This window comes from Artemia franciscana, chromosome 9, assembly GCF_032884065.1.
Source record: "Artemia franciscana chromosome 9, ASM3288406v1, whole genome shotgun sequence".
In the NCBI taxonomy this organism is placed as follows: domain Eukaryota; kingdom Metazoa; phylum Arthropoda; class Branchiopoda; order Anostraca; family Artemiidae; genus Artemia; species Artemia franciscana.
Window position 1 is genome coordinate 13,618,955 of NC_088871.1, and position 25,771 is coordinate 13,644,725.

The 25,771-nt window shown below is 35.5% G+C and overlaps 1 protein-coding gene across 5 annotated transcripts in view; it reads right to left on the reverse strand.

The window, feature by feature from the left end:
- Nucleotides 1–25,771, reverse strand: part of LOC136031032 (mediator of RNA polymerase II transcription subunit 18-like) — a 301,962-nt gene that overhangs the window by 37,961 nt on the left and 238,230 nt on the right. For all 5 annotated transcript variants that reach the window (XM_065710220.1, XM_065710218.1, XM_065710219.1 and 2 more), the window contains 2 exons: nt 20,494–20,711; nt 16,907–17,023 (listed from right to left, as the gene is read on the reverse strand). In XM_065710220.1, the coding sequence (XP_065566292.1) occupies nt 16,907–17,023; nt 20,494–20,701 (325 nt within the window). In that variant the 5' untranslated portion in view covers nt 20,702–20,711. The remainder of the gene's footprint in view (nt 1–16,906; nt 17,024–20,493; nt 20,712–25,771) is intronic.

The following is a 25,771-nucleotide window of genomic DNA, read 5'->3' on the forward strand; positions in this document are numbered from 1 at the left end:
AAAATAATAATAACAAATAATACTATTAAAAAATCGTTCTCAAGACGGACTAAAAGGCAGAAAATATTTTTCTCGGGAACCTATGATATAACAGAAAATAAGGATCGCAAAGCGAATAAGATTTTTACATAAATTAATCTTTTTAAGTGGCTTTCCTTAAACCACTGAATTTTTTCATTTATGCATTTTCAAACAGTTCGTGGCAAGGAACTGTAAGTAAGCGACCCGGTTCATTAGTAAACACAACTCTAAAAAACTGAATTATGATACCAATAGATGTATCAAAAGAATATGCTTATTATGCTCATTCCAATTACTATGAGTTTAATTAAGCTTAGACCTACCCATTAAAGGCTATAAGCCTGAAAAAATTTGCCTGATTCCCGGCAAAAGTAGGAAACACCCCTTAAAAGTCACATAATCTTAATGAAAATCCCACTATCAGATTCAGGGTATCAGAGAACCCTACAGTAGAAGTTTCGAGCTCCTTTCTGCAAAAATGTGGCATTTTGTATTTTTTGCCAAAAGAAAAATCATGAGAAAGATCAGAAGAAAAATTTATTTTTGCCCAGGGGTGATCGTATTGATCCAGTGGTCGTCGAAAATCGTGGGAGGGCTCATTCAAGATGAAATTAAAATTTATAATGCCCTTTTCAAGGGACCAAAGAGATTGAAGGGCAACTAGGCCCTTATCATATTTTTTGTTCATCATATTTAAAAGATCCAATAGCTATATCTTTGAATATAAAAAGACCCCACAAAGCCCCAGGGGAAAAGAATTTAAGTTACAAATTTGCCAATAGTTTCCTTGGTGGTCGGCTTTTTGTCCTCATTCTTTAAGGGCTATTCTTGAAATATAATGTCAGCTTAATTAGAAAAACAAGCTTTGTTTAAAAACTCTAAAAAAAATTAGCGTAAAGAGCGAATCTTGAGGAGGAGGCAACCCCATTCGTATACGCAGTAATTTCTGTTCGTTTTAAGTCTTGATGTTGCTCCTTATTTTCAGCTGAAAAAAACTTTTTTCAAATTTAATTTCGGATCTTTTTTAAATAATACCGGGAAATCCGGCTCTCTCTCCATGAAAAATTCCGGTACTTGTGTATTATACGTCACTCAAGTTTACGACGCGTAAAACTCAAGAACAAACTGGTTTCTTCGTTAATTTTGAAACAAATTTGGGCTACATATTTGCACATTAGGAAGGGGCGGGGGCAAATTATAGCGGGTCTGCAAGAAAAATGTGTTAGGTACAATTATTCTGCATACTATGAACTAAGAATGGTTTTCTGACTTCAAACAGTCGAAATACATTACCCATCCTCCTTGTGTGCAAATATATAGCCCAAACTATATATTTTTCCCATTTATTCTGTCACTTGTCTTTGTCTTGTCTCGCACTAAGCTGAAAGAAATTAACGAAGAAACCGGTTTGTTCTCCAATTTTACACAGCGTAAACTTGAGTGAGTGGCGTATAATACCCCCTACAGAAAAAAAAAACAAAGCTTAAATAAAATTTTCAAATTTGGAAAGCCTTATTTTCCACAGGGGGGGGGGGTATTAAACGGTATTTGCCAGAAGTATTTTCTACGGGGAGGTATTTGCCAGAGGGGAGGGGGATATTTTCGATGGTTTATTTTGCAGGGGATATTTCCCGGGGACGTAAACACCGGGGGAGGTAAACGCTTAGAGCCTGTTTACGCGCAGTATTTGTTATAGGGAAGTATGCAAACATTTTTGGGTGGGGGGGGGTCGAATTTTCTGCTAGTTTTTTTGTCTTGAGGCAATTTCCCATGGGGATGGATGTTTCCAGGAGGTGAACTTGTCAGTAGATATTATGCACTGGGGGAATTTGCCAGAATTCCTACACAAAATTCTTTTTAGGCGTCTTGCTTTCTCTTTTCTTTCTTAATTTTACGCGTGGAGTTGTTAGGGTTAATTGTCCAGGGTAAATATTCACAGAGATTGAATCGTCTAGATTATATTTCCGTGAGAGGGGGATATTTCCATGGACGTGGGGTCAGATTTCTTGGCATCGTTTAAGACAGGATCAGAAATTAAATAAAAAAACAGGCTTTTTCAACTGAAAGTAAGGAGCAACATCCAAACTTTAAATGATCATAAATTACTATGTATATGAAGGGAGCTTCCCCCTCCTCAACAAATCGCCCTTTACGCAAAAGTTTGAACTTTGTCTCAATTCTTTAAGAATAACTTCTGAAACACAAGGATTGTTTGATTAGAACAGTAAGAAGCTTTTTTAGAAATCCTAAAAAAGTATAGCGTACAGAGCGAGGTGTTGAGGATGGGGCAACCCCCTTCATATATGTAATAATGTCCATTCGTTTCAAGTTATAATTTACTCCTTACTTTCAGTTGAACAAACTTATTTAATTTAGATCAATCTGATATACATGTCAAACAGTTCGCGGTAACGAACTGTAGTAAGGAGCGACCCGGCTCAATACTAACCAAAACTCTAAAAAATGGAATTTTGATACCAATAGCTACACCAAAAGAATCGAATAATAATGCTGATTTTAAATATATAAGTTTCATCAAGTTTAGTTTTATCCATCAAAAGTTACGAGCCTGAGAAAATTTGCCTTATTTTAGAAAATAAGCAGAAACATCCCCTAAAAGCCATAGAATCATAACGAAAATCACACCATCAGATTCAGCGTATCAGAGAACCCTATTGTAGAAGTTTCAAGCTCTTATCTACAAAAATGTGGAATTTTGTATTTTTTGCCAGAAGGCAGATCACGGATGCGTGTTTATTTGTTTGTTTGTTTTTTTGTTTTCCCAGGGGAGATCGTATCGACCCAGTGGTCCTAGAATCTTGCGAGAGGGCTCATTCTAACGGAAATGAAAAGTTCTATTGCCCTTTTTAAGTGACCAAAAATTATAGGGCACCTAGGCCCCCTCCCACGCTAATTATTTTCCTAAAGTCAACGGATCAAAACTCTGAGAAAAACATTTTATTCAGCGTAGTCGAAAAACCTTATAACTACGTCTTTGGGGACGACTTACTCCCCCACAGTCCCCGTGGGAGGGGCTACAAGTTACAAACTTTGACCAGTGTTTACATATAGTAATGGTTATTGGGAAGTGTACAGGCGTTTTCAGGAGGATTTTTTGGTTGGGGGAGGATTTGACAAGAGGGGGATATGTTGGGAGAACTTTCCATCGAGGAATTTGACATGGGGGTTAGAAAATTTCCATGAAGGGAGCTCAGGATTTTCTAGCATTATTTAAAAAAAAACAATGAAAAAATAAATATGAAAAGTTTTTTCAACTGGAAGTAAGGAGCAGCATTAAAACTTAAGACGAACAGAAATTATTACGCATTTGAGGGGCTCACCTCCTCCTAATACCTCGCTCTTTACGCTAAAGTATTTTTAGTAATTTTAACTATTTGTTCTACGGCTTTTGTGATTCAGGGGTCATTCTCAATGAATTGTGACAAAATTTAATCTTTAGTGTAAAGAGCGAGGTACTGACGAGGGGGTGAACCCCCTTATATATGTAATAAAAACATGAGATTACAAAATTTCTTTACGTAAGCTAATTTATAAGTTACGTTTATCTTTTACTAATAAAAACATTCTTAAAAGATTCAAAGTTCTAGTTGCCTTTTTAATTAACCAAAAAATCGCAGGGCAACTAAGCTTCCTTCACCGTTCCCTTTTTTTGAAAAAAAACAAGTATTTTTGTTTTGAGAAAACAAAAAAACTTGCAAATTTCGTGTTAATTATTCCTCTGCGGAGAGCCAAAATCAAAACCTGCATTGATTCAAAAACGTTCAGAAATTAAATAAAAAAAACAAGTTTTTTTAGCTGAAAGTAAGGAGCGACATTCAAACTTAAAACGAACAGAAATTACTTCGTATATGAAAGGGGCTTCTTCCTCGTCAACGCCCCGCTCTTTACGCTAAAGTTTGACTCTTTCTCTCAACTCTGCTTTTTAAAACAGTAAAAAACTTTAGCTTAAAGAGCGGGGCGTTGACGAGGAAGAAGCCCCTTTCATATACGAAGTAATTTCTGTTCGTTTTTAGTTTGAATGTCGCTCCTTACTTTCAGCTAAAAAAACTTGTTTTTTTTATTTAATTATGTAAAGTACAATTCGTCTTGCACCTCTGATTTTCACATGTATTAATACATTCTTAATTAAAAATGCCTTGCTACTTTTTAGTCCATTTCGAAAACGAGCTTATTTTTTTCCTACTTATTACTAGAGGGTCAAAATTGACCGGAGGGCAATCAGCCCTTTCCAGTCATTTTCTGCCCGGTAACATAAGACACTTGCTTGAATATGAAAAATATTTAAAAGGGGTCCAAATACACTCCCAACTCCTTAAAAAAATACTCCAATTTTAAAAAATTTCTGTAAAGGGGAACAAAAGTAGTGTTTATTATACTATTGACTCCCCCTCAAAAAATAAATTCTGCTCTTGATTCCCCCTCACAAATATATAAAAGGAAGCCTCCGTGGAGGCCTTGAAAGACCGCCTTATCCAAGCAGTTCTATCAAATAGTTCTTGCCCCGGCCATAGTTTCTCATACTTCGGAAAATATGGGTAAGCAAATACGACATATTCGTGCTAAAATTTTCTAACAAGCAAGCCGGCGAAAAGTTCAGCCCTTCACTTTACAAGTTTGAGTGTTGACATTTCTAGTTTAATACTTACTGCTCCTTCAAGTCCAACGCCTGCTTAAAACTCTCTTGGTAAACCCGGTGTTTACTGAATTTTATAAAAATTTGGTAAACTTTTTCTTGGTGGAAGATATTTCTGACCCGAGAATAATTAATGGAAATTGGAAAAGATTCAATTTGACTTTTTTCGCAGAGCTAAATTTTTGTAAATCAGGGGAAATTCGAATAATTCATACTCTTGCGTCTTTTGTTTTTTCGATGTTATGCATCTGCTAATATCCATAATTGCGGATAACCAAGAATCTTAGCACAAAACCTTAAGCGAAAATTTGATAAATTTCTGCCGACAGACCGTTTTCTAAATTTCAGACGGTTTTTCGGAAAATTAAGGTTAATCAGTATATTTTTTGGGGCATTTCCCCAAGCTTTCACTTATTCCAGATGTATTAGCGAAATAAGAAATGGTTTATTTTTCGCATATAAAAAGAGTGCAACGCAAATTCTTCTAAAATTAAAGACTCTTTTTACAAATATCAAAGGTTTTGTTAGTTTTTCAGGATTAATAAATACTTCTATTTATTCTCGTAAAGCAGAAGGGCATTTTTATTTATTTTCATACCTCTTGTTAGTAAATTTTGGACTTATTTCAAAGGTGGGACTTAATGTTTGGGAAGGGCAGGAAGGAGGCTGTCCAATTTGTCCACATTATCGGCGACACTACTTGTCCACCAATAAGCGGAACATTGACTATTTTCCATTATTTAATTTTTTTTTTTTTTTAATCCGGCTCCCCTTCCATGAAAAGATTCTCTAGACAATTTAATACCGGTGAAATTCGCCCCGGACAAATATCATTAACATCTTAACTTAAAAAATTGAGTCGACAAAGAGAAAATAAGACAAATAAAAAGAATTTCATATAGGAATTCTGGCAAATTCACCCAGTGCAAAATTTCCCCTGAAAAGTTCACCATCTCCCGATATCCTATGACCAGTGGTTTGGTGCAACAGTTATCATTAATATCTTAACTTGCAAAATCGAGTCGGCAAAGAGGAAATAAGACAAATAAAAAGAATTTCATATAGGAATTCTGGAAAATTCACCCAGTGCAAAGTTTCCCCTGAAAAGTTCATCATCTCTAATATCCTAGGACCAGTGGTTTGATGCAATCACCCTGGGAAAAAAAAAACAACAAATAAAGAGCCATCCATGATCTTCCTTTCGGCCAAAAAAAGAAAAAAAAAATCCAAATTTTTTAAGATGGGAGCTAGACCCTACAGTAGGGTTTTATAATATGCTGAATCTGATGGTGTAATTTTCATTAACATTCCTTGAATTTTAGTGGGTATTTCCCCCGTTTTTCAAAAATCAGTCAAATTTTCTCCGACTCGTAGATTTTAATGGGTAAAACTAAACTTAATGAATCTTAGTTTCATTAAGATTCATGAATAATGAATACCCCATAATGAATTCATGAATAGCCCATAAGAATGGGCTACACTAGTTTTACTCTAAAATGCTTTTCGTAAAGAACTTGTCAAGCTTTACAATCAAGAGCAGAGACCTAAAAGAGGGAGAGAGAGGGAGAAGGGAAGGGGACACAAGGTTAAGAGCCAATTAACAAACAGGCACCCAATACTAAATAATTTAGACAAAAATCATGGTCCGTTCAAATTGCAGAAAAGAGTCTTACAAAACAAAAAATGAAAACATAAAAATAATAGGGCAATAAAACCTAATTTCTTCCCCTCTGCCTAGAAATTGAAGGGTCATTCCCCTCAAACACGCAAACACACGCTAAAACAACTACGGCAAATATAAGAATGTCTTCTTTTTCACTTTCGCTGTAGGGTGAAATACAGACAATCCAATTGAGTTCTGAACGGCTTTCTTCTCACTTAAATTACAATCTCTGAATGTCTCAAGTAAATTATTAAAGTCGAAGGCCCACTTTCACTAATTTACTCACGAATGATTAAAACACTGACTTTGCATTGAGACTCCACAACCACCTGTTGGTGCGTTATTTATTTATACTATTCAATTAATCATCATTGAAAATTAAAATCGATAAATTACTTCTTTATTTATTCTTAATAAACTTAATACAAAGAACTTTTAATCCTTGGCATTATTTAAACTTATGAATCCTAAGTCACTCGTAGAAATCATTCGTTTGAGGCCCTGACCTCTACGTCAAGAATTTAAACTTAAATCACAAACTTGTGTCAAGAATTGCAACCATGCTTTATAGAGAACTTAATAAATTTCACACGTCAGTTTGTTAATTACTAAAAGCCTGCCGCATCTACACTTCATGACACAATCCTAATTAATGACAAAATACAACAACGGACACTTTACTTTAATAACTAAAGCTGCCTGTAACTTGGACACTTGCGAGTTTTGTCGGTGTCCGGATAAATATCTGCTAATTGCTAATTCTTCATTAACATGCATAGCAGGGTATTGTTTATCAGCTTTTGTTAGCATGAGCATAAAAAATTATAACAGAGTATATAAAAAGTATATTGGATTGGCTGAAATAGCATTTTTGAAATAATTCACAGATTTTTTTAGCCCCACTATCAAGTTTTGATGCTTGGAAAATTTAGCAATTGTTTCAAAATAGTATAGTTGTACTGGTGATACGATAAGCTAAGATGCCTAGGGCCCATATGCATCGTTAAAGGGGTACAAAGGGGCAGTTACTCCCCCCTAATAATTTGACAGAGATTATAAATTAAGTTAACCTATAAATGATGACATATGAGAAACTGGTCCAGGCGATGTCGGGAACATTTTCTGTCAAATCATAAAATTGGACTAGGTTAAGAGGTACATTCTAAACTAACTATTCATTAAATTAACGTCGATACGGCAAAAATTACGGTAGCACTAGTTTCGGTATTAAGTAACAAGGATATATAATAGAGTAAAAATTCTGTTTTTATTTTAAGATTAAGTATATATTGTAAATTAGTTTATATATATACAAATCAGTGGCTTTGAAATATCATAAAATGCATGTTGCAAGACTTTTATATTCAGTTAACTGTAAGAATCTGTAAAAAATATTTGGCTTATTTTGTATTCTTTCTTTTTGCTTTAATGTCGCCTAGTGACATTAACGTTATTTACTGATTAGAATGCAATTTTCAATGGGAAAACTAATTTCATGTTTGTTTTAATATGACCCACTACTATTATTGATATTCATTTATTTGAATGACATATTTAAAGAGAAACGAAAAAAAATATATATTTTAAAAATTACTCTTAGCCGATAATTAACAAATAGAAAACTGAAAGTAAAATCTTTCTTTACTATCTACACTGTTAGCAAGTCCATGTTAACCACATGCTAATAACAGATCCGTATGCTTTAATATAAATAAAGCAAAATAAGGTAGCATATTAAAAATAAGATAAACACCACCTTCACTTTTTACCGTTAGTGCCACCCAGACTCCAGATGTGTACCCCATCTTGCCCCTTAGTCAAAATGCTGAAATTAAGCCCATGCTGGTTCCTTTTAACTCATTTAAGTGCCATGTAAATCATATGAAAATGAAAGTATCTAGCAGTCTCGGCTTTCCATGAAACCTTGAATACACTTTTCCCGGTTTGTTCACGGGCATGCTTTTCTATTATTTGTTTTAGGATTATTTCTCATATCATTCTGAGAAGTCAGTGGTAATATTGTCCGGGGTTATCAACTGGGAGAGGGTTAAGGGTTATCTGTTCCACCATATTCCTCTTCCCCCTTAGACATTTAAAATTAAATTTTTTGGTAATTCCATTGGAAACTACTGTTTTTCTTGTATCTTCATAGTAAAAAAATTTACCAAACATCGAAAAAACACATATTGCCCCCCCCCCCACCCCCTTAAATTCGGTCAATTGACGTCACTGGTGAAGTTTCCTTGAATTCAAGGAAGAATGTATTTTATCTATTCATCAAAAACTCCAAAAATACACTATCATCCTCCATAGTAAATTCCACGTTTATGATGCACATTGGGCAAATAATTGAGCGACTGATCATGAAGGGTTGTTTTGTTTTGCGAAGTCTTACTCTCTCGTGTAAGTGAGTGAGTTTCTCATGACTTTGCACTTACTCTGCAGATCGGACACAGTCTCAACAGGTCGGGTGTCATGCTTCTGCCATTAGGTGTCATCCTGTGGCTGTTACAGCTTGCCTGACAAAATAAGTCATAGTGTCCGGTTATATGGGTGTTGATCTTTCCTTTTTTCTAAGGCCACATTCTAAGTTTTACGGATAATTAATAAAACCTATTATAAAAATTCACTCCTAAGCCGTTGCGTGATCTTAAATCCTTTTGCACTCTTTATTGCGCATCTTAAGTGTTTCGTCAGCTCCACACGGACCTTCCCAAGTAGTTCCCGAAGCCACACTGAAAACTGGCGGAGCGCCACCGACAATCTTATAGGGCACTGCCAAAAAGGCTTCAGCGCGCCGACGCCATCACTGATACGGTCGACGGCGGCGCTCCGCTGGAAATTTTAATTACCACATGCAAAAATGCAGTTATTCTACAAAGGCCTGAAGGCAAGGTGGAATAATTTTATAAGTAAACTCCCCCCTCACCCAATTTTTTTTTATACCTATATACATGGACGCATGTACAAAGTTGAAGAACTAGACTTATATACAAATTCTTTGTCTTCCCAACAGCCTTCTCGAAAAACTCAAACTTAATATAGAAATTAATTCCTCAGTAGATTTTATGATTTAGATGAGGTTCTTGATGCTGATAATCAGTTGCCCATTGTGTAGGTTGCTGATAACCTGCCTCCTATGCTGTCAAGATATTAACAACGCAGGTTTGTAGAACGGATTTTGCCCACAAGATGTAATGCAACATATAGTATGATGCAAAGTAATATTCAATACAAAGGTCCTCTTACAAGTGTTCCGTGTAAAATCGGGAAACCTGACCATGTTCAAGATGATGAGGAATATGAACTGATGCGTGAACTTTGCTCTTTACTGCCAAATTTTTCTACTACAATCGAGGCTGTTGAGAGAGAATTCCTTCCCATATACATGTTGCACTGCTATGGCGGTGCCTGCTATAATATCACCTTGAGGTGCAGCCTAATGATAGTAGCTGTGTTTCTGCTTCTGAAAGAAAATGAGAAAAACAAGTTTGACTTTCGCTTTCCAAGGGATGATCTCATGATGATATTTGCATTTTTGGACTTAGAAACGTTCAAGATAAATGAAATTGATGAGTGTCTAAACCTTCTTGATGGTTCACGGACAAGAAGGGAATTCTTCTTCAAAATGGTTAAGCCTCTAGTGCTGGTGGCTAGCATTAAGTACTTTATCACATCTCCTGTCCACCGTATTTGTTCAATCAACACTCCAGGTCCCTTCACTTCAACTTGTGGTGAGCATTTTAGTACAGTAGATATTCATTTGTACGAAGAGGCGAGGGCCCTCGAAAAGCCCGAAGAGGAGGATGTAATCTCTGGTGCCGTCAGTGGATCAGCTACCCAATCAGTTGTGTGAATATGGCCAGTGGGTTTTCTCAGAAGAGTAGCAACTGTAAATCTCTTCATGATTATACATGAAAAAACGAGGGTGCTCTTTCAAATGATGTGTCAGAATGGCGATGCAGAACAGGATTAAAATTAAGATGTGATTCGAGGTCAAGTAGATTTATATTGGGGCTTGTCAGCACATGCCAGGAGATCAAAAGATCCCGTCCTGGTTGGTGCAATCAATACAACCATTGCCTTCTGGAAAATATATTTTATTCAGCTGCCATGGATTGCAACTTTGACAATAAAAGTTCTATCGTTGGCGGGGAAAGATTTTCAGGGGTGCAGGGGTGATTGTTGCTCTTAAGCTCCATTTTCTTTACTGCTAAGTTCTATATTGGCCCCACACCGTTTAAACAAGCTTATATTTATGAATGATAACTACAAGCTTGTCAAAGCTTTAAAGGAAAGTGACATAGTTTATTTCTACGTAACTGTTTTGACTTTTTTATTCTGGCTCCTGAACTGTCTGAGAATTGACAAAACAGGGAATTTTAAAACTTGATTCAAAACAAACTCTGAAATTCAAAAAGTAAGAATTAAAAATTTAATAATATGTAATGCTTTTCTTTATAAGATGTTGCCTCTTTTTATAAGAAAGCTTTTTTTTTACAAAATGTTACTTCTTTTTCTTCTAACACCTGGGAGCAAACTATTCTTAAAGAAAGACCTGCTAAATTATCTGAGAATTCGCTATGTAAAAAAAAAAAAAAAAAAAAATCGTATATGTTAAAGTAAAACTTTGATCGTTCGATATGGTCAACCACCAAGTTCAAGTAGGTCCACAACCGCAGTAACTTAATTGCTTAGAAGGGAAGGAGAATAAATAAGCTATTTCATTCTCAAAGGAGTTCGTTCAAACATTTAATTTTAAACTTTTATTGTATCACTCTTAAGTGAGAGAATTCAATCTTGAATCAGTGAGAAATAATAGCTTCTGTAGCGTAGAGAATGAGGGGTTGGGTAGTCATAGAAGTGAATGCAGGTTGCAAGACCAGGAAATACAGACATGAAGTAAGATATAAACTTCAACTTCCATCAAAATTTCATAAGCTAGCCATGGATTTATGGTGCAAATACGTTTGTTTAATTCAAAGTTTAGAGCTTAATTAAGATAAATTTTAAATTACCTATTTGGTCGGATTAATTAAAATATCAGGCAATTTAAGGTCTGGCTATCGATCATTTGGGCTAAAAGAATGTTTATGAGAAGTTTAGTTTCATATCTTGTCATTACTTTCCCCAATGTCTGGTCATGGTAACGATGCTAAAAGTAATTGTGGACTGAATTCTGTTAAAAACTGATACCAATTTAGTTTTCAAAACTTTTTAAAAGTAGCCGAAAGTTAAGAAGAAGAAACGCCAATAATTCGACGGCGCGACGCCACCGGCATAATTGTGTCCGCCACCGCTGAATTTTATTTTGGCACGGCTTCGGGGTTTATTTCCAATGCCCTTGAATGTATTCGTCTTTTTGTTTCTCGTCATTCTTATCATCTCCGAAATTTAGATAAATTTCAAATTCCTCTTACTCTGTAAGATATGACTGCCCTTTAATTGCTTGTCTCCTTATCTGGAACACGTTTCCTTAGTCAACGCGTAGGTGTTAATCTTTTATGGCCGTTCAAAAAGTAGTAATACATTTTTTGGGCTTTGGATACTTTTTTTATGGTGTTTAATTTATAGTTTTTTCTTTCTATTCTGTCACTTTTTTGTAGTTTGTAACATTAAGTAACTATAAAGCCTAAGTAATTAAACTTGTTTTTGGTTCTCCATTGTTTTAAGAGGCCATGAAACCCAGGAAGGGATAGTGACAAAATTACTCTTTTCTGCAATAATGTTATCATTTAAATAAATTGATTGATCGATTGGGCAGAATCTTTGCCTGCTTTCATAGATGATGCTCGGTTTTCGTCTATTTTTCGAAACTCTCATCAGTTTTTCCTAGAACGCTTAAATCTTGCAGACGACTTTTTTCCTAACCTCAATAGTATTTTTGCACTGAATGGAAGTAAGACTAAGGTTTGTTCGGTATCCTTGTGTAATATCCCGAACACATTCGAGTAGTTTGCTCAGTTTGAACTCAGAAAAACCGGTTTGTCTGTCTGCAATCGGTTATAATTAGCTTAATCTGAGTTTGGGATGGTTAGGGACGGGGGTCAGTGGTGTGGCTCAGTAAGCTCAGCCAGAGTCGACCCAGATCTAAATGGGTGCCTGGAGAGATCCGGGCAAGGTAAACAGGAAAGGTGTGCAAAAGCACAGGATGGCTGGCCGTCATCCCCCCCATTGCACTTCCTGGCTGAAGGGCGTTGGGACGGGGATCAGCACCGCCATTTCGGACCTTAAGGGTCTAGTGCCGCATCCTTTACCTATGGTTTTTTAATCTGAGTGAGAATACAGGTACATTTTAATTAAATATTGAATGTACAAAGGTGGTAAGAGGTTAGGTATTCAATATAATGCCTTCTAGGCGACCAGCTTTCCATAATTCTTTGTTAAAGTTTCCGTAATTTTGTTTTTAAAGTATTTTATTTTCATCAGGTTTGGATATATTTCATTAAGGCTAACCTTTACTTCACTTCTCGAGTGTGTTTGGGATAATATTAATAGCCAAGGGATAGCAGGTGAACCAAACCCCCCCCACCCCCACCTCAATAGTAACAAAAATTTGGGGCAGCCATTTTTTTCAAAGTAGTCGAAAGGTCCAATAACAATGCCGGAGCAAATAGAATTTGTTATTGGGAAAAGGAGAGATGTTTAATCCTCAGTGTGTCCGAAAAGACTAGGAAAAAGTAAAAATACTTTTAAACGTTTGGTCTTTTATATTTTTGATAAATTCCATATCGCTGAGACTTTCAGAAATGAATATCAATATACATGTATTAAACTGTCATCCTATATTGGTTACTTCTTTTCAGTAATCGTAGCTATTGGGGAAATTTGTGTTCTTTTTTTGTTGATGTTACGACAAATGAAAACACATCGCTCAAAATAAAACTAAAACTTTTAGTAAAGCAAAAGTGACGTTTTGGTTTTTAGAAGGCATAGGGGGCATTTGCCCTACTCCAGTTTGTTATGATTTCTGTATGTTTTATGTTTAGCTTGATTACTTATCGTGATTTCCATACGTTTCGGGTTTTATTTATTTACTGATAGTTATTTTTATAAGTTTTACTCTTGAGTTATTATTTGATTTTATTTCTGCTTGTCTTTGATTTTATGTAGCTCTTTACTTTTCATTGAAAAACATCTTTTGCAAGAAAGTTTTTTTTTTCAAATAACAGCATACATGGATAGGAAGCATGCCAATCGAAAATGGTAGCGTAAAATGCATTACCTGATTCCATGAAACAAATTCGAAATAGAAACTATAGATGACAAAAGAGGGATCAGAATTTTCCCATTTGAGAGTAATATAATTTATATTGGCCAGAGAACGCTTCTTTCCAGAAAAGTAAAACCTGCTGCTTCTAGTCTGGAAGAAGTCTAGACTAAAAACTCCAAGACTAATAGAGTTGTGTTCCCTGTTTCTACCATATATTTCACTTGTTTATACAAAAGTGCTATCCTTTTCACCTCTTTTATTTCGTGTAATTGGCATCTTTAACTTAGCATTAGTTTGTTTAAGTTTTTAGTGAGTTGACTTCTTAATGGACCTATACAGAATTGAACCGTAACTTTGTTACATTTTTTGTGTTTACTAAACTTTTGCAGCCTGATTCACTTAGTTCGGGAGATTCGGGAGATTAATCTGTAACCAAAGTGAAACAGAAAATTAAAAATTGTTAAAGACGAAGCAAGAAGATATTCATCTAGTTGGGGTAAGCAGAGATGTCAGCAAAGCAGTTAAGCACCATAACGAAAAGAAATAAGAAAGGTAAGAAAGAAAATACTAATCTAGTTCGGGTAAGCAGAGATGCCACAGTGTTTCCAATTCATATTTTTCTAAATCCCCAAAAGCCTGGTTGCAAATCCCCAGAAATCCCTATTTTCAATACTAAAATCCCCATGGCTCTCCCCTTTTTCCAACTTATTTCCAACATTAAAACTTAAAACGAACAGAAATTGTGACGTATAGGAAGGGGTGGCTCTCTCCTCAATACCTCGCTCTGTACGCTAAAGCTTGAATTCTTGTTTCAGTTATTTGAGAATGACTTCTGAATCACAAAGGCCGTTTAACTAGAATAATTAACTCTTTTAGAATCTCAAAAAATAACTCTAAAGTTATATTTCGGTGCCATATTTCAGATTCTGGACCATATGACGATATTTTTTCCTTCTTTTTTTTTAATTGTGGTCCTTTTTTATTTAAATTGGCATGATAGGTTGATATTAAGGATACCTAACTGGTCGATTTTTCAAGCATTATTTTGGTTTTGACTTGTTTTCACATTGAGATGCGTTTATCTTAACAAAATTGTTGGAAAAAAAGAAAAATGTTTGTATCGACAGATCTGTCAAAATGTGATTGAAAACATGGATTTTAAGGATAGAAAGTAGTTTCAGATTTACTTTGAGTAATAAAGAAAAGTTAAAAAATAAAACAATACTCAGGCATTGTTCCCATTCCTGCAGTAAGGTGCAATAAGCCATATAAGATTTATTAAGACAAGTAGGCTTAAGAGAAATACATTTCGGCTCTGTTTTTTATTACACATGACCAATCAAACTGCTTCGTCGGGTATGTCAGTACGTCAGTATATGTGGTGCTCAAAATTAAACAAAATATTTATTTTATGTGGTTATTTTTGGTAATCTGGGTTATAAGGCCACATTGGTTGCTTGTACTTACTTACTTGTACTTGAGTCACGTTCGAGCCTTGTCCAGGCCCACCGTGGCTTCCAGAATTTGCCGACAAGCCTCCCTCTACCGTTTACTTTCAAGTGGGACTAGCTCGATTAACTGAATCCATTGTCTATTCCAGCGATGCCCATGCTTCTTGAAACCTCTCAATGGCTCGAGGTCGGGTCTAACTGTCAATCATCATGTCTTTTTCTGTCCTCTGGGCTTCTTCTTCCGGTGTGTAAGGGGTTGGCATTTCAAGCACTATTTGATGAAAAAGTAATCCGGTCGGCGCAGTGTATACCCAAACCACCGTAGGCGTCTCGCTTCGACAACATCAAAGACAAGTGACATACCACCACATCTTCTTATGATGACATCATTAGAGACGCGGTCAGTGAGACGCAGGCCAAGAGTACAGCGCAGACACTTGTGGTGGAAGACGTTTAGGTCATCAGTTTCCCCAGCTCTGAGGGGCCACGTTTCGCAACCATAAAGAAGTCCAGAGAGGACTAACACATCATATATCCAGAGCTTTGTTCGAAGGGAAATTTCATTTCGTAGCCAGAGACACTTCCGAAGCTGAATTAATGCTGCCCAGGCTGTGGAGATGGGCTTTGTATTTCATTTAGAACTTCGCCATTAGAATTTATTAGGGAGCCTAGATATTTGAAATTCTGGACCTCCTGCATTGGGATACCATTTAGTGTGATCTGAGTTTCATCTAGCTCGAAGGTGCGAATTGATTTTGTTTTCAATTGGCTGATCTTTAGTCCAGTAGGAATGGATCTAGCAGCAATGTCGACTATCATGAGCTCTGCTTATGTTACAGACTCAGCCAAGATATCTACATCATCAGCGTAATCAAAGTCTGTTATTCATAGTGTTGGACTGATTGCTAAAACTTTGTATTTGTCAAGAGTCTTCATGATCTGGCCGATGACAAAATTAAATAAAATATGCGATAAGGCACAAGCCTGTCGCACTCCTTCGTCAGTTGGTAGTTCTTTAAAGATTTCTCCATCTGCTCGTAAAAATGCCATCGTTCCCACGTAACAAGCCTTAACAAACGCCAGTAGGCAACCAAATTCATATTTTTCTCCATTTCTGTTCAATTTTGTTTTCATACCATGAAACTTTGCCATATTTTCTAACAAGGGGTTAGAGAGAACTAGACCGTAGAGACTGAGCTGATAGAGCGTCAATCATTTCTGCATATATTTGTAAATGTCATCATTGAAATGAATAAGATCTGCTATACAACTTCTATGTAACAAGATTGGGCAGCTCAGTGGATCATTTCAACTGCATCACGGGGCACACCGGGATGTGATTTTAATGTATAGAGAGAGTCCTGCCCATTTGCACCCATATAAATACTATCAAGGGGAAGGTAAATGTACCTTTTTGCCTTTGACTGCAGAGGCCCCCTAATCTGCACAGTTACCAGGTTTCCCTCGAATGATTATTAGAGTTAAAAGGATTTCAGACCCCTCTACTCCTGACTCCCAAGTCAATTTAGTTGTAGTCGTCGTCACCTAGAAGGTTCTATCCAGGTTAAACAAGTATTCAAACATAATGTGCTGCAGAATTGACTGTGCAAAAGATCCTAAATTCTCTTTATGGCGCGTCTAGACTATTAGATTTCTGGAAAATTGGGATGGAAAACTACTTCCGTCCATTTCCCTTTTCGAGTCGGAGGAGGATTTCCTTGGGCCAAAATCCTAGAAATTCCTAAGAAATTCAGAAAACTAGCAAAACTCCCTAAAAATGAGAAAGTTTACCCCTAAAAGAGCTAATAAATCCCCATTTTAGGGGGAATATCACTTTAATGGAAACACTGCGCCAAATACTGTCAGAGACAAAGAAAAAAAAAGGTAGGAAAGAAAGTATTTACCTAGTTCGGGTAAGCCAATGTACCTAAGATGCCATGGCATGTCGGGATGCTTCAACGATTTTCTTACTTTCAGTATCAATGGCTGAGGAGCTCCGATTTGTCCAGATGTTGATGCTCCTAAATAAGGTAGTCGTAGAAAGATAAAAGGGAAATGCTTTTCTTAAGCAATAAAAAAAAAAACGAAAAAACTTGGAGGCAAATAGAAAGGGACATGATCAGAAGGCAACACAAATGTGCTTTATATCTTAAATTTTGAGACAAATAAAGCTAAAAAAGGAGCTTTTTCATACAAAAAGGTAAAATGTTGATACATATAAGCTATAAAAAAAGAGTCAAACTAGAGAACGAACTTCTTGTGTGTTTTTTTCTATAAAGTTCCACTTTTATTTTTTCAAGCAGCTTTTTGTTCCGAATTCAAAAATCAAACTTTTCTGAGTATTTTTTATTTCAACACCAGGAATTAGATGTATTTACTCGCTTTATCTAAACAGGGATATTTTACGCATTTTAGAATTGGATGGGCTGTCAATAAAAATAGAAAAACTATTTTGTGCAACCTTTTGTCCAGGGGCTCTGTCTAGCTTAGCCCATTTCTTAAAGCTAAATGTTTTAAATGTAGCAACACGCTACATTTTAGGTATTTTCATTTGTTTAAAAATGAAAGAAAAAGTGAAATCAACCAGGTTTGAATTTTAAAAGGTTTCCATTAAAAAAAGTCTTTGCCTCCCCCCCCCCATTTTTTTATAAATTTACGCTACTTTGCCTTGAACCAAAGTGTTTTGACAGTAAATACTTTAATCAACTTTGTTTATAAAATATACTGTTTAACTGACACTAGAACATACACAAATATACCATTTAATTCAGGTATAAAACTTTTATTGTATCAAGTCCAACCCTCCGTCCCCCCCTCAAACTGCCAATTCAGTTAAAAAAAAATGCTTTCGGGTTAGAAAAACGAGGGAGTCTAGTTCCAAGTCTTGTTAATGCGAAAAAGTAAGTATATACCTTCTAAGTATATTGCATCCACCCCCTGACCCCAAACTCTTACATTACTTATTATTCTCCTAAACATTTTGTAACTGTCATATGATTTCCTTATGTCTATAGAACCCTCTCAACCAAAATAAATTCCTGTGTATGCATTTGTAAGGAAAAATGAAAAAAAAAATTATTTAACACGAATAAGAAACTCATTTTGCTACGCAAAATACTGTTTTGAAATCATTTTACTTCTCAAATCAAGCAATTCTATAGCCTACAGAGTTTTATCTCTCCTGCTTCTATCTAAGTCCGTCTGCCCCTCTTACTTGTGCACCTGATTTCAAAAACGCTTAATATTCGACGCAGCGGTGATAAACATAGCTTAGTAAGGCGTAGCAGGTAAAAAGCAAGGGCAAGATAATTTTAGACATTGTCTTACAAAAGGATTTAAAAAAATACATTCTAAGGCCTAAAATAGAGTCAAACAGTTTGTTGTAACGAACAGTAAGCAAGGAGCGACTCGGCCCAATAGTAACCAAAGCTCTAAAAAATGAATTTCGATAACAGTAGATACATAAAAAGAATCAGCTTTTAATACTGCTTCTAAATATATAAAATTTATTATTTAATGTTGCCGACTAAAAGCTACGAGATTCGGCTACCTGATTCTCAAAAAAGGGCAGAAAGACCCCAAGAAACTGAGAGGATCTTAATGAAAATCCTACCATAACATTTGCCATACCAGAGAACTCAACTACACATGTATCAAGCTTCTGCCTAAAAAATGTGGAATTTTGAATTTTTTGCCAGAAGAACAATCACGGATATGTGTTTTTTTTTTCCAAAAGTGATCGTATGGAGCTAATGGCCCTAGAAGATCATGAGAAGGCTTATTCGAACGGAAATCAGAAGTTCTATTGCTTGTTTAAAGTGGCAATGAAGATTGGAGGGCACTAGCCCCCTCCCACGACCTTTATTCCCAAAAGACAGCCGATCTAAGTTTTAAGATTGCCATTTGATTCCGCATAGTTTGACAATCAAATAACTAAGCGTTTGAAAATGAAATGAAACCAATAGTTCTTGAAGACAGGGCAGTAACCTATGCGATTTCCCTATTGTTCACATATAGTATTTGCAACGGGAAATATAGGGAAGGTTTTAGTTTGAATTATCTACAAGGGGTGAGGGGATTTTACACGGGAAGAATTTTTTGCGGAGAGAAAAGTTTTTGGCGGGAAATTTTTCAGGGGAAATTTTAAACGGGGTGGGGGAGCGATTCCCTAGTATTATTTGAAAATCAGAAATTAAACCTATAAAATAAGTTTTTCAGCTCAAAATAAGGAGCAACATTCCGTATATGAGGGGGGGGCTGCCTTTTCCTCAAACCTCGCTCTTTATGCTAAGTTTGACTTTTTGTCACAACTCTTTAACACTGCTCAAACAAAAAGGCCGTCGAATTTGAATGTGAGATATTTTTAAAGAATGTCCAGACTTTAGAGTAAAGGGCAAGGCTTGAGGAAGGGGCAATTCATACTCAAACTTGTATAGAAAAAGACCAACATAAGTGATTTGGGTATGTCCTCTGAATAGACAAAAGCCGTATTCTAAGAATAATTGTGCTAAGCGTGCTGCCATGGGGAGGAGGGGAGTGTAATATAAAGACTGGGACCTCAGATTAGAAAGAAGCGGCAAAAATTAAAAATTCTAATAGATATCTTGGACAAACAATAAATCCAATTGGAGACACTAGATGGCGATAATGTATCATTAGAAGTTATTTCTCTAAGAGAATTCAAAGGAAAGTTTTGTTAGATTTATATTCTAAATCGAACATGCTTGATAAAAGACCACTGATCTGTTGTACCTATTGATCCTGTTGTGAATTTATTTTCGATGCATCCACTCCTATACAACTACTATGGGAGGGCGGGGGAGGGAATCAGTCCCGGGCCCTTCTTAAACAGCACAGTTTTTACCATTTCCCTAGTAATACCCTATAGATAGATAAGTATATATTAAAGCCAAATATACGGCCATGAACAGAGTAATATAACATAAATGAAAGGCACAAATAACATAATTTTTATTAGCAATCCTCATAAAACACTTTAATGAATAATTACATTGACCTGATAATAGTACTTAATACTTAGAAAGACGGTCACAAAAAAAAAACGCTCAACACTTGGAAAAAACAAGCACATGAAACATTATATTTATCTCATACTAGGATTTTTTTATATTTTGTTTTTTTCTTCTTTTTCTCTTTTCTAGTGTTAGCCAACAAAATTTCCAGATGCCTTGCTATTCTACAAATAAACTGAGGCGACGTACTATTTAAGACACCTGGAAGCATCGACTCATTTTATCCAAATATCCCTTCCCTCATCGTAGAGAGCCTCTGGCGCCGGTTCAAGCAATGCACCAAATAATCCTCATTAACTCTGCAAGGCGGGCAAGTATATCTCTCTTGATATTTTTTGTTCGTTCGTACAAGTCAACTGCTTTTCAAATTTATTCAAATTTAAGCAACCCCAAAATAAATCCCTGTAAACATGTTTGTTCCTGTCCACAGTGCTTTTATTTCTATTCTATATACTTACTGAGACTGAAACACATTTCTGAGTCGTTGAACATTTCAATTGGATTCTCAGTCGAATCGCAGAGTCCTCGTAGTCTATGAAGCAGAACTTCCGCATGTTCATCAAGCACACTTCCATGAAGCAAATATTCAGAATTGGGTATTATTTGCTTATTCAAAGCGCTTGTCAAATTTTCAATTGCAGACACAGTTGGATTCAGTTGCGCCATCTCTGATTGCCTAAAAAGTAATATATATTTCTGAATAAGTGTCAATCTGGTGCATTTTGGGCATAATAGACGAATCTCTATCTACCACAGTGTTTAACACACACCAAATTTAATTTTTTCAACATACACTTTCAGTATTACACTTCAAATAAATCAATTTTTGTATTATTGACATGATTGAAAGAAATGATTTTCACATAGCACATGCTACAAAATACACCAATTTATGATTTCTGATGGTTCAACGAATAAAATTTCAATTAAAGTAAGCTACGGGTTTTTTAAGTCGCATCTTTCACGCTTAGAAAACTTACTCTAATTATTTGGAATAATTTAATTGGAATAAAATTCCAATTAAAGTAAGCTACGGGTTTTTTAAAGCCGCATCTTTCATACTTTAAGACTACTGCTATCTATCAGTAGACGATAAAAGGAGAGCCCATAACTCCCAGCAGTTTCAACTAGACAAGAAATATTGGCAACAATAAGGGCCAGATACAGGAGGTGGTTTCAGGGCACGTGCACCTCTCCGAAGGTCGAAAACCTTATTACTTAAAGGGCTATAGGGGCAAAAAATACCAATTGATGAGCCCCCAACATTAATTTTGGATCCACCCCCTGATCAGGACTGACAGTTCTTGGGATCTTTCCCAAGAAGTTGAAATGTGTTCCCAGCTTAGGATCTTTGAAAAAGAATATATACTAAAAATTACCCTTTAATAGCTTGGCATTGTTGGTATTATTCAATATCTTGGGTGTTTTTTTTTTAAACTTGGTATCATTCGCAAGTGAATTTTGGATGATTGTTAGCTGCTCAATACTAGTCCTAGCCTTAGTTTATTGACAATAAATGGGCGCCATGTTTCATTGAAAGAGAATGGTTTATTCCAGTGCACACTCAGTTTGTTCCGAAGAGCCCATATTTTGGCTAAGGGTAGGGAGCGTCAAAATAGTAAAACAAAAGCACAAAAAACAGACAAACTAACTAAAAATGTAGCAAAAATCATGGCAATCCAAGGAATTCGAGGATAGCCGAGGGGATAGGAGAGGCATTAGTATAAACATGGTTGTGGAATTAGGGGGAGGGGTGTATGTGATAAAATAAATGAAAGGTGTCTAAATTTAATATTTGTGTGCGGGTATATTGTAGAATAAATCAAATGCAATAATAAATAAGCATAGTTAGTGAATGGGATAAATCCTTAAATATTAAAAAAATTATTACATTTATAGTGATGAGTAGGGAGATTCCCAAAGCCTCCTACATTACAAAATATATCTTGAAACATACTAATTCATTCAAACTAATTCAAACGCCATTAGTCACAAATAGACGTGTAAAAAGGTAATATACGTCTTTTACACTTAATAATATGATAGTAAGTATTTGCCATGTTTTAATAACTACGAACGTAATTAACCAACGGGTGGGTGGAACTGTGGGGGAGGTTACTGGTAGAAATCTGGATGAAAAAAAATGCAAAAGGTGAATGTGGTATTTTGTATACACGTATGAGAAAAAGACATGTTTTATATACACGTACAAGAAAATGACATATTTTACGGAAATAATATTTAACGGAATATTTTACATATTTTACGGCAAAAATAAAATAGATTTATAAATGAGAATGTAAAAAAAAATGATTACATTTTATTCTGATGAAAGGGATTTCATAATCCCCCTTTGACCCCAGTATAAAACTATAAGCAAAACATTTGTGCTATTAGTTTTGCAGAAGTAGCGAATTCTGGTCTTTTTATCTTTTGAAAAAGTTAACAGAAGAAATTTAGAGTATTAAGTATACTTAGTATACTTAGTATACTAAGTATACTAAGTATACTTAGAGCCAAAACTTTCCGGGTTTTGCGCAGGAATTTTTACAATGGTTTAACATATGCTTTTGTTTTTAAATCTCTATTTTTTTGGTTAGAAATAATCCACCACAAGCTCTCCTCCCTTAGCATAAAACGTAACTCCTATATTGAGAGGATACAATTTACGAAGCCGCAGGGGAGGGGGAGTTACTTTTCAAAACCTACGGAAGCAACCTTTTTTTTTTCTTTTTTTCCAACGAAAATACCAGAAAAGGTGTTTTCCAACGAAAATACAAAAAGAGCATTATTGAAAACATAGGGGGAGGGGACAATTACCCCCCCCCTTCAATGGGCACCCCTTTTTATATTTGTAAAAATTAATTCAAATAGCCTAAAAATGGTGAATTAAACAAGAATAATCTGAAACTTAAAACTAGTAGGCATTTGGGCCCAAAGGTCTCAGCGTATATGCCTAGTCCTTACTACCTATTACACACTACTTTTCAGACACACATACAGGAGGGTTCCTGGCCTCCCCAAAAATATCCTGGTTTTACGATTTCTCCTTTAAGTTCATATGTTTTTGGTATAATTCAGGACACCCGACAAACCCTAAATATTCCCCAATGTCTTGGTACTTCTTATTTAAATAATGGTACTTAAATATTATCCCGACCACACTGGGGACCCGACTCCCCAGGACAGAAATTTGCTGCATATGCGCCTGCTATCCTTCAACAAGACTTAACAGCTTCTGCACTGATTGTATATTCTTATGTTTAATTATTGTTAACACAAAAAGTGTGTAGTATACAAAGTATAACTTACTTCACTGCCATAGTATGCATTCAAATTTGAGTTACACATGCGCAGAAGTCATAAAAATTATAGCTTGAGATACTTGGCAAGCTTGTTTTAAAAAGAAAAGCAATTAAACTCATTTTGTCTGAATAAATGACACGCAATTTAAACTTTATGTCAGATTCACCATATTAAAATGTTAATTTTTCTACGCAACTCACGAGCGCTATGTGGGCTATGTTAGTATTATATTAAAAAAACAAGTTTTTTAACTGAAAGTAAGGAGTGACAATAAAACTTAAAACGAACAGAAATTATTCCGTATATGAAAGAAGCTGTCCCCTCCTCAACGCTTCGCTCTTTACGTTAACGTTTTTACTGTTTTAAAAAGTAGATTTGTAACAAAGAGCTTCCTCTTTTAAAAAGCAGATTGTGACAAAGAGTCAAACTTCAACGCAAAGAGCGTGGCGTTGAGGAGGAGACAGCCCCTTTCATATACGGAATAATTTCTTTTCGTTTTAAGTTTTAATATCACCCCTTACTTTCAGTTAAATAAAACTTGTTTTTTTTTTATTTTATTTCTGAACATTTTTCAAATAATATAGGTTCGAATTTGGCTCACCTTATATGAAAAATTAAAATAAAATTTGTAAATAAATTTTGGCAAATTTATTCCGTATATGAAGGGCTTCCTCCTCCTCAATGCCTTAGTCTTTACGCTAAAACTGTCAGCACTTTAAAAAAAGCTTTCTATTCTAATTAAACGGCCCCCGTCTCTCATTAGACGCTGTTAAAAATTTGGCACAAACAGTTAAACTTTAGCGTAAAGAGCAAGGTATTGAGAAGGGAGCAACCCTTCAAATATGGAATAATTTCTGTTCGTTTTTCAAATAATGGTGGTAAATCTGGATAACCATCTATGAAATATACAAACTCTTCCGTGGAAATTTCATCCAACGTAAAATACATCCCCCCTTCAAATTCACTTCAGACAGTTCCATACTCGCAGAGAATCCCCACTCTCGGTAAAATTGCTTGCGGGTGATTCAGCCTGAAAAATTCTCTTTAGCATTCTTTCATTTGAATAAGACTTTAATCTTTAATCGGTTTCTCGATTACTCCAGAAATGCCCTCTTCGATGGAAATTATTTACCGGAAATCAAAACAGGCGGAAAAAAGTCCCTGGATATTCCTCTGGAACATCTCGACAAGGAAAATTTGGCAAAGAGAATGTAGTCTAAGACAATTAAAGAATTTCAAATAGTAATTCTGTCACATACTCCCAGTGTAACTTTTCCCTGGAATATTCACTACCCAGAAATTTCCCTTCCCAAGCAAGATTCTCCCTATAGAAATCCCCAAGCACAACCCCCCACAAAAAAAATGTCTGTATACTTCCCAATAACAAATATTATACGTAAACAATGGTTGAATTCCATAGCTTAAAGGTCACTCCCCACGGACTGTGGGGGGTCATTTTACACCTAAAGACATAATTATTTTATCTTTAAACTATACTGAACAAAATAGCTATCTTAAAACTTTGATCGAACATTTTGGGGGGAAAAGGGAGTGGGAGGGGGCCCAGTTGTCCTCCATTCTTTTTGGTCATTTAGAAGGGTACTATAATTTCCAAGTTCCGTTCAAACACACTGTCTCCCGATCTTCTAGGACCATTATTTCGATAAAATCACCCCTGGAAAAAAAAAATAAATAAAGATGCATCCGTGATCTGTCTTCTGGCAAAAACAGCAAAATTCCATATTTTTATCGATAGGAGCTTGAATATCATGGTTTTGGGATTTCTCCTTTAAGCTCATATGTTTTGGTATAATTCATCTAGTTTTTTAGTCTTTCCTTCTAATGCATAGACCCTCAAAATAATTTCCTATGCACTTTCCTGGTTCAATTACGCCACCTCCAAGTAAAATATCATGCTTTTTGGACCAACGACTTCGATAGGTTTTAGTTTATAAGAAAATAAAACTTAACAAAAACATTCATCATGTCTATTTATACGTACCAGATCAGTTTCAGAGGACATATAAACATAAAATAAATGTAATATAGTCACTTGTAATAGCAACCTCTAAAAAGCATTTCCCATGAATCACTTAGTTTTCTGATGAAGAGGGGAGGACACAAAAATCCATACTTTGTTTGTTTTTCAGGGAAAGTCATGAAAAGAAACAAATTTTATGGGTAATGCACCACAAGTTAAATATTTATTCACCTGTCACTCTTTTTATGCAAGAGATGCCCCCCTTTCTACATTAATGGAATACTAGAGCATCCCAAAAAGCTTTTTAACAGTGTAAAGCTTTCTATCAATAAGTGTGACAAACACCAGCTTTAGAACACACTTAATTTTGAAGCAATATTGCATAGTAAATCCAGCATCCTTTGTTTTAAATTAAATTTAGTCAAAGAGTTCCTGGTAACGAACTGTAG